The sequence below is a fragment of the Rhipicephalus sanguineus genome, chromosome 11 (genome assembly GCF_013339695.2).
Source record: "Rhipicephalus sanguineus isolate Rsan-2018 chromosome 11, BIME_Rsan_1.4, whole genome shotgun sequence".
NCBI classification, from domain to species: Eukaryota; Metazoa; Arthropoda; class Arachnida; order Ixodida; family Ixodidae; genus Rhipicephalus; species Rhipicephalus sanguineus.
This window is the reverse complement of record NC_051186.1, coordinates 125,348,329-125,358,647: the sequence shown is the minus strand read 5'-3', so window position 1 is coordinate 125,358,647 and position 10,319 is coordinate 125,348,329. Positions and strand designations below refer to the sequence as shown.

The 10,319-nt window shown below is 52.6% G+C and overlaps 1 protein-coding gene across 1 annotated transcript in view; it reads right to left on the bottom strand.

Annotated features, from left to right (window-relative positions):
- Positions 1-6,744: 6,744 nt before the first annotated feature.
- Positions 6,745-10,319, bottom strand: part of LOC119375363 (keratin, type I cytoskeletal 9-like) — a 47,979-nt gene continuing 44,404 nt past the window's right edge. The window contains exon 6 of the mRNA XM_049411252.1: positions 6,745-6,873. Coding sequence (XP_049267209.1) covers positions 6,745-6,873 — 129 coding nt within the window. The remainder of the gene's footprint in view (positions 6,874-10,319) is intronic.

Here is a 10,319-nt window from a genome sequence, read left to right as displayed (position 1 = left end):
AGTCCAGCGAGGACTTCTTTGCGCGTATCGCGGACTGTGCCGAACGTGCAACCACTCGCTGTGTGGTGCCCGCTGGAACGCCCTGCCCTGACATTAAACTCTTAAACCTCCGTGCAGTGCGCCAGCGTGCACAGAGGCGCGCACTGCGCTCTTCAGGCCCCGGTGCCTGCACAGAGTACAACCGACTGGACGCCGTGTGCCGACACCACGCGCAACAATTGCGTGACCGCAGCTGGACGAGCGTGTGCTCCTCCCTCCGTGACCCGCGCAGGCGCCGCCGCGGTTGGCACATCATGAGCGTTATGCTCAACCCGAAGATGCCTCGCTTCCCCGTTCTCGCCATCGCGGTGGCGCGTGGAATCACGGAGTTGGAGGTCGCAGAGCTCATTGCCTCATCCTTCGAGCTCCCTCCTGCTGCTGCCCAGGCACCAGCGCACGCCCTGAACCATATTGCCCCACCCCTCCCGCCACCCGAACCTGATCTTGCGGCTGCCATCCGCTCCCTTTGCGAGAGCGACTTCACCCTGTCCGAGCTGCAGCGGGTAATTGAAAGGAAGCGAATACGCCGCGCTCCTGGTGTGGATGGCATCACACACCAGCTCCTGAGGAACTTGGACTCATCCCAGCGCTTAGAGGCATACAACCGAGTTTTGGCTGGTGGAGGCCTTCCGGATCAGTGGCGCTCTGCTGTGGTTGTGCCAGTTCTAAAGCGAGGCAAGCCGTCCCGTGAACTCAGATCGTATCGGCCCATCTCCCTGACATCTGTGGCTGGGAAAACGATGGAGGGAATGGCCCTTCACCGGCTTCAATGACTCGCAGCGGCTCGCGGCGTCTTTGCGCCCGAACAGTGCCGCTTCCGACCTGGTCGCGCAACAGCTGACTGTCTCGCTGCCGTCGTTAGCACCCTTGAGCAGGCCCTTCACGATGGGGAGATGGCAATCCTGCTGCTCCTTGACGTTCAGTCGGCTTTCGATTCGCTCCCCCACGCGTCCATCATCAGTGCTGTGCGCGCACTCGGTGTTGAGGGCAGACTCTTGAACTATGTGCAAGCTTTCCTCACTGACCGGACGTTTTCTGTGCGCGTGGGGAGAGCGACAATCTCACCGCGCTCCGTACACTCTGGTGTACCACATGGCAGTGTCCTAAGCCCGTTTCTGTTCAACTTGGTGCTCGCGCCGCTCGTGAAGTGCCTCCCAGAAACGGCTGACCTCCCTGTGCGCGCTGTGATCTATGCCGACGACGTCGCGCTGTACGTGCGCGGCCCCACTCGCAAGCGCAGTGCTGTGCGCGCACGCATACAGACAGCGCTCGAGCGTGTTGCTGCCTGTTAAATGCGAATGCATTTCTTAATCGGGGGTTGTCGTGCGTCCCTGGCCGGCGTGCGCACAGATCTCTCCGCGCACGCTCATCCTCGCCCCTGGCAACAGCTTCGCCGCGCCTAGCAACCGGAGCAGGTGGTGAGCGGCGAAGGGTAAGGGGGAGGAGGAGCGCGCGGGCGAGTGATGGCGCTCGCATCGCGGAGCTCCGGAGGGTAAGGGAGAGGAGGAGTGTACCCGGTGAGGGCGCTCGCATCGCGGAGCTCGCTCCGCGTTGCTAGTAAGGGAACTGATATCGCACGCCGCTGCCACGTCTCCCGTTCGAGACGCGTCTCCGTACAAGGACTTGTACACCCTTGCCTACACCGGACACGGAGTCTTTGTGGTGACCGTGTACCTCGCGCCCAACCTCGCTCGGGACGCCGTTGCCGCGAAGCTGGACGCGGTTATGGAAAGTGTGCGTGTGCGCTCCACACCCTCTGATCCCATTGTCTTGGTCGGCGACTTCAACGTTGACGTGCGCAAGAAGAGTGGCTGGTGGAGTACATGCAGATCAAGCACTCTAGCCATTGTCTCTCTGCCGCCTCCGACAACACGTGCCCCACTACCATTCACGGGAGTTGCATTGATCTTGTCTTTACGCGAAACTGTGCCGCGCGTATGCTTCTCAAAGACCCTTTGACCGTGCACTTCAGCGACCACAAAGCGGTGATTGTGGCCGTCAGGTACAGCGATAACACGAACAGGTGCTGACGTATGAATAAATAATACTTAGGTGCACACTCTCGTCTCTCTTCATTAATTAATCGCACACTCATCGGGTGCACCCAAATGCATTCGCATTTCCTCACGATCCCCTTCGGGGAGGTGCGGCTTTTTTTTTTGGAGGGCATCGGCCTGGCGCTCTCTCCAACGAAGACTGAGGCGCTCGTGGTTCACTCCGCGCCACCATCTCCCGTGCCTACAACTTCACGGTGCGCCGATCGGCTGGCAAACCTGCGTGCGCTACCTCGGGCTTACGATCGACAACCGGCTACGGTGGCTGCCCGCTGTTAAGCGCAAGGCCACCCGTCGTGTGGAGACCTGTGTTCGCCGACTCCTCGCCCGTGGTAACGGCTGCCCCCCACCCCCCCGCCTTTGCTTGCAACATCTACGAGGCAATCGCACTTTCGGCAGTGCATTACGCCCTTCCGCTATGCAGTGTGCGGGAGGTGCAGCGGCGCGCGTTGGAGCGGGATTACCTGCGTGTGATCCGCATGTGCCGCGGTCTTCCCCGCAGCTCTCGTGTGGCAGAAACACTTGCGGAAGCTCGCGCGTGGCCTGTGTCATTAACATCTGACATGCGCGCCCTCTGCCACATCGAGCGCCTTCACCGAGCCCCGGACGCCGGCCCCCTACTCACCAGACTGCGTGTAGTGCCCAACTCGTGCGTCGGCCGAATCCTCGATTTCTACGACAGTGTGGTGGTTGAGTAACCGACGCACCCTGTTCACTGGCCCGCCCCACACTGCCGCGAGCCCCTGCGAGTCTCCCTCGAGCTCCCCGGTGTCCGCTTCAAGCACGTCACCCCTCGCTGTGCCATCGCTCAAGAAGCCGCAGCGCGGATGCACGAGGACCTCGCCGGCAGGACTCACGTCTTTACTGACGGCTCTGTACTACAGGACCACTCTGCTGCAACCGCCTGTGTCGCCCCCGAGCCCGCCACTGACCTCCAGAGACGCCTGCGCTACTGCGCCTCCTCTACCAATGCCGAGCTGGTGGGTCTGCAGCTAGCTGCCGATCTCCTTCGAGAGTCGCCGGCTGTCCCTAGCGCGGCCATCTTCTGCGACTCCAAGGCAGCCCTGCACCAACTCGCAAGGGAGGACCGCGGCCCACCGCTCGCCCAGAGCATCCTGGCAAAGCGCGGAGTGGTTGCGACGTGGTCCTGCAGTGGCTACCATCCCACGTCGGCATCGCGGGCAACGAGGCTGCGGACGAACTCGCGAAGCAAGCACACTCCAGCGCGACCCCGCTCACGGACTACGCAACATCGTTCGACTCGGCGCGCATCAACTTTTGCCGTGAGTTGATGCGACAGCATACCGACGCGCGGATCGCCGCTGGACACGCCCCACCTCCCCTTCCTGCAACTGGCTTCTCCCGCCGCAATCGCGCGCTCCTCCTCACCCTGAGGACCGGTTCGGCGTGGCCCTCGGAACGTAAACATCGTCTCCGCGGCGCGCCTGCACCGAACTGCGTCGATTGCGGCGTGGTAGAAACAGTTGCACACCTACTCTGTGAGTGTCCCGCCCTTGTCGACGCCCGGAAGAGGCTCAAAACTGAGTACCGCCGCCACGGCCTGCCCTGTGTAACCCTACAGGACTTCCTGTTCCCCACCGGCTGCGAGGATCGCCTCCGTGGAGCTCTTGCGGCCCTGATCTCCTTCCTTCCACACGCGAACCTGATCGAGCGGCTTTTCTAAGCCGCTCGACACGGTTAACCAGATTCCTCTCTCCCGCCTCCGCTCCAATCACTACCTCATCCTCTTCTCTCTTTCTACCGCCTTCATTCCCCCCCCCCCCCACGAGTGTTTTGGTTGAGGTGTCCTTTACAGAGACAGTTATCGAGTACTCTTCCCCCAATCCCCCCCTTTTACTCTTTCTTACCCCTATACTAAAAGAATAAAGAATCACTCACAACCTACCACGATTCGAGGGACGTGCATAGACTTTGTGTTTGCAAACTTCCCACTGCAGCCAGTACAAGAACCTCTCTTGCTTCATTTCACGGACCATAAAGCCGTCATAATGAAGGGACCTCGCAATCCAGCCGCCATGACAACGACGAGATGAAAATAACAAACGAAGAAACGAAACAACAAACGAACAAGAACAAAATAAAGTTGATTTTGTATAATATACGCACAGTCTTACGTCTTTTTAATGATGTAATGGGCGAACTTTCACGGGAGGGTTACGGTTTTACCGATGATCTCCCCCTCTTGAGCTTCGCCCACTGGATATGGCGTGATTTTTCTTTATTTGTGCTGGCGCCGTTCGGTTGGCCTTTGTTTACGCCGCTGGTGCGCCATGCCGCCGAAATGCGATACGATCTATCCATGTATATTGTGAAATCTGTGTGCACAGCCTTCACTTGTGTGATCCCCGTGGGACCAATGTTCACTGCCTCCGAGGAATCGTGGAAAAGGCGCCGATCGCATCATGTGGCTTTGAGGTGCTTAGAGGGGCGGTTCGGGATAACAGCCACCTGAATGATATGTAGTCCTTCCTATTATTACAGTTTTGCTTTTAGATGCGAATCATCTTACAGCGGAGTTCAGACCGGTGGTGGTGGTGGTGGTGTGCGGCGTGACGATCCTTACTGCGCATGCGCAAACCTTCTCCACACACCTCCTCTCCCCTCCCCCTTTCCTCCTCTCCACTCACCCTCTCCTCTATCTCTCTCCACGTTCACTCTCCCTTCCCCCCTCCCCCTCTGAAACGCGGGCTCGACATGCCGAAATTCTCTCCTGCGCAACGCTGCGATGAGCGCCAGCGCATGCGCGTCCCCTCCCCTTTTCTCTTCCCACCTACGCTGCTACCCTCTCGCGCGCCTGTCGACCGCGTTCCCCGCTCGCCCCGTGAGAATTAACGGCCAGGCTAGAGGGAAGACAAGACACGCGTAGCGTTCCTCTTCGTGTTCCACGACGCGAGGTGGGTAGCATGCCCAAAGAACGCCAACGGAACGCGATCGTGCAAGTGCTCCGGCTTCGCATCACCTCATGGTCCCCTTTAGCGGGAGATGGTATAATGCTTTTTTAAGACCTTGAAACAAATTCTTTATTCTTCCATTTCCCTTACGTAGGCATACAGCCTGCTGACAAGACCGACGAAACAGTGCTGCGGGGAAGCAGTACCTTGAAGAGCGGCCTGCACGACTTGGTAATGTTACGGTTGATTTCGTAATCCTCAGCACGAAAATGCAGAAAGCACACCAGTAGATCATGTTGTTCGTACCATATTCGTAGCAGTGCGGCAATTCGACACTTCGAGCGGATGAGTTCCCTCCGTGGCGGCCATTGGAAAGTCGTTGATTTCTTTGTTGGAGGTGACAATACACGGACGCAGCATTTTCTCCAAGTTGCAGTTAGAACGAGTTTCGCGAGCCTGCAAAGCCCAGGCAGCACTATTCAATAATTAAGCTACCCTCCAGATGCGACTACGCAAGCGAAAACTACCACTGAGACGCGACCGCGTGAGGGGAGCGCAGCACGGCGGAAACGGAACTTTTGAACCATCCGCGCCGTTCCCAACGGCAACGCCAAGTTCTTTTTGCCATGAATCAAAAAGAAACGCAGAATCAGCATTTTATAACGTCGTTTACAGCACAAAATATTATTTTTATTATATGTTGTTTGAGTACTAGTGATTCTTTCTCGAATTGTGATGCAATTTCTCAATTAGTGGAGTTCTGCTGTAGATCTTATTGACGTTTTAGTCATTCTCAAACACTGAACTTTCACTCTGACATAAATTTTTCTTTGCCTTTAGTGTCTCTTCAATGGTTTATGCGACAGAAAGCACTGATCGTATGCTTGAAACTTTCTCGCTCGGCCTGCTTTCAAATCCATCCCATTTCTTATCCGTGTCATCGCATATCGGCAGGCTGTCAAAGCTTCACGTTACCATCTACCTGGCCTGCATCACCTGGACGTGGTGTCCCCTATGCGCAGGCCGTCCTCACGCCTCCCTTGCGGACTTCTCAGGCGCGCAGGTGTGGGCTGCCGGCAAAAACGATGCCACGGTAGCTTTTCGGTGTCGGTCAATTACAATTTTAGAAAAACTTCACAATTGACTACATGGTTAAACATGATCAACTTTCACTGCAGCAGGTGCAAGAGCTGTCCGATGTTTGAAGGAACACAAGTTGTACACTCTTAAAGCAACCAGACGAAAGCGGAGGTCGTCGAAGGTTGCACTACCAGAACGGCTGCAGTTGGCGCGTGACGAAGCGCTCATCCAACAACAAATAGGGCTGATCGAAAGCGCTCGGCCAAGAAGAAATAGAACTTATCAATGAGGCAAGCTCGCGTTGGTAGCCTGGCCTTCTTTGCGCCTGCCTGCAGTCTGTGTATATGTCTCATGTTCATCATCGTATTAAACAGATTATAGTTCTGTACGTTCTGGCTTGAACTGCATGTGTCGTTTCTCCAGCGCTGCGGTGCTTTTCGCAGTTTCCCGCAAAAAAAGTCATTATAATTTGAGATTTGCAAGGCCCGCAAAATTCCTTTCTTCATCTTAAAAAATTACCGACCTATCAAAATAATTCGAGGTTGTTCATCACCTCGTTAATTTGAGTTTCGACTACACATTTCAAAATACCGAGCACGCCATTCTGTAGTACATTCTCGTGGAGGTCAAAAGCCTGTCAGCAAACGAGGGTGCTGCCCTCACTTGGAAAACTGCAGGAGGTAGGGCTCGAAATCCGTGCCCCATTCCGCGTCTGAGGCGTAATTTATGCCGCCGAAGGCCATCACTATCTTTCGGCTCCGGTCTCCTGCCTGCAGTTTCCTCAGCTTCTGCACATGTAAAGAAAGACACAAGGCGCACGAATCATTTCCACGTTGGTAGCTCCAGTTTACACGTTACGGCGAAAGAAATAAGTGGCGCGACATCATGTATTACGAATGTAGATTCTGCCTAATGAAACCAACAGACAAAGAAGCTAAGAATCGTATAGGGCACATTGCATGCATGATTTAACTGTAGTATTGCATTTAGGACTCAAATAAAAAGCAATTAAAGTGAATGAAAAATCAACTTGCCGAAGGTAGGAATTGAAGCTGTCAAAGTTTGACTATGATGTGCCTAATAAAATGTAGAAGACCTCGATCAAAACTTTTTTCGTTAATGTGGATGCTGCAGTTTGTACCAGTGTGGGTGATTGGTGACGAACTTACGCAGCAGGTCAGAAATATACACAGCCTAAGGTTTATTGGGTTTTTTTCTTTCACACGTGCCAAGCCTTCTAGATATTGCGCAATCGTCATAATTCACGCGCCTAATATTTGCGGTTTTTCGTCGTTTAATGGAGGTACCTTAGTCCGTGTTACATTGGAGTTTCGGAATTCACACGAAGTGGTAAACAGGCCGGTAATGCGCCAGGCATTCTATAACACTGCTTTTCCCTTTTCATGTGGAGAAATTTTCATGGCTTCAGGTATTATCTTGAGCACGTTGCGTTTCTTACTTGAAAAAGTAAATTATTTTTAAGAATGGCCATTGCTTTATGGTAGCAGCCCGTTTCATCAAGTTTTTGCGTTTCCTGCTCACGTTCAGCCAGCAGCCTACAGAGGAAAAATTTGCAAAGTGAAGCTAGAGGCCTTTTAGTGTACGCAATGTTCGGCTTAAGAGAACAGCGCACCATGATTCGTGAATTATAACTGTATTACATAAGACTCCGTGAAAGACAGCTTAACTTGGTGCAATTCGTAATACTTGAAGACAATTAAAACAACACTCTGACTACGATTAAAAGCAAATAAAAGAACGACGTTTCGGCCCCCGTACGGGAGCCTTGTTCACAAGTGAAAAATGACTGTGTGAGCGGTCCGGTTATGTATGTTATAAAATGTGACGTAAGCAACGTGTGTAGGCGTGTGGAAAGTTTCCGTCATTTCGATTGAGTGTGTGCGCCGTTGTCTGGATCGTGATAGATTCGAGATGAAGCCGAGATGACCAGTTCTTTTCTCTTTCTGTTATTCTTGCGTTATCCCAGTCTATTTTGTGTCCGGACGTTTCCACGTGCTCGGCCAGCGCATTTGATGAGACCTTCTTTTTTACGTCATACATATGCTGTTTCAGCCTTTGTGGAAAATTACCAGTCTCGCCGATGTAACTTCCACTACAGTCTGCGCACGGGATGCTGTAGACAACGCCAGGAATTTTTTTCTTTTGGCAGCTTGTCTTTTACCCTCACAAGGGAATGCCTCAACTTGTTTGTTGGCACGTGTGCTACCTGCCCATCGTAAGGGCGTAGAACACGCGCAAGGTGTTCGCTGATGCCAGGAATATATGGCACAGAAGCACGTTTTCTTGGGCGCGAGTTTCCAGAACATTGCGACCGTGCCAGCTGACGTTCCACGGAGTGCACGAACGAGTCAGGGTAGCCACTTTGCGAAAAATCCCGATGCACATGCTCCATGTCGGCAGTGAAGTCCTCTGATTTTACGCAAACTCTCTTTGCGCGATTCATCAGGGAAGTGACCACGGACCTTTTGTGGGAAACCGGGTTCACGGAATTGAAATGCAAATAGCGACCTGTGTGGGTGCTTTTTCTGTCGACATTGAACGACATGCCTTCTCCTTCGCGCTTGACGTCTAGGAAAGGAAGTTTATCGTGCTGCTCCTCCTCTACAGTAAACTTGGTTGCTGCGTTCATGTCGTTCAGGTGCTGAGTGAATGCATTCAATGCCTCCTTCTTGATTATGCTGAAGCAGTCATCCACATAACGTAAAAAAAACTTCACTGCCGACATGGAGCATGTGCATGGGGATCTTTCGCAAAGTGGCTACCCTGACTCGTTCGTGCACTCCGTGGAACGTCAGCTGGCACGGTCGCCACGTTCTGGAAACTCGCGCCCAAGAAAACGTGCTTCTGTGCCATATATTCCTGGCATCAGCGAACACCTTGCGCGTGTTCTACGCCCTTACGATGTGCAGGTAGCACACGTGCCAACAAACAAGTTGAGGCATTCCCTTGTGAGGGTTAAAGACAAGCTGCCAAAAGAAAAATTTCCTGGCGTTGTCTACAGCATCCCGTGCGCAGACTGTAGTGGAAGTTACATCGGCGAGACTGGTAATTTTCCACAAAGGCTGAAACAGCATATGTATGACGTAAAAAAGAAGGTCACATCAAATGCGCTGGCCGAGCACGTGGAAACGTCCGGACACAAAATAGACTGGGATAACGCAAGAATAACAGAAAGAGAAAAGAACTGGTCATCTCGGCTTCATCTCGAATCTATCACGATCCAGACAACGGCGCACACACTCAATCGAAATGACGGACACTTTCCACACGCCTACACACGTTGCTTACGTCACATTTGATAACACACATAACCGGACCTCTCACACAGTCTTTTTTCACTTGTGAACAAGGCTCCCGTACGGGGGCCGAAACGTCGTGCTTTTATTTGGTTTTAATCGTGGTCAGAATGTTGTTTTAATTGTCTTCATGTCTGTTCCTGACCAGACGGGTTTCCGTCCAACTATCGATTTCAATTCGTAATACTTGTTCCGCATTGCAAGTTGTAAGGTACCAAATATTATAATCATTTTTGGGGTTTTACGTCCCAAAACAACGATATGAATATGATGGATGCCGTACAGGATGGCTCAGTATATTTCGATTATCTGGTATTTTTTAACGTTCACCTGTCTAAATGTACGGGCCTCCTGCACTTCGCCGCCATCGAAACGCGACCGACGCGATCGCGATCGAACCCGCAACGTTCGGGTCAGCAACCAAGCGCCGTAACCGCTACACTACCGCGGCGCACATGGCTGCAACAGCGTATAACAAATACTTGTTCTGGCAGACAGTACGTATTTTCTGTTGTTTCATTTATTCAGCTCTTGAAAGCGGCAACTAAAGAAATTCACAGGTGTAAAAGGAACGAGTTAGCACAAGATATATTAAATAACGGTTCTTTGGGAGAGGCCTTCGGCCTGCAGTTGACCTAAGATAGGCCGAAAATTATGATAATAATAATGATGATGGCACTTTAAATTCTTTCTTCTTTGCCAGTCTTGCACCTTGTTTCGATGAAGCACATTTAACAGATAGATTGTTCCCGCATCGCAGTAGCTTATTACTTTGGCAACTACGCACAGATATTGGCAACAATCACTAGTGATTTGGTCCACTGTCCACTCAGAAGTACACATATCCGAATCCTGGCAAGAATAGCGGAAAGAAACGAGGAGTGACGGTCCCTTCAGAATCGCGAGATGCATGACCG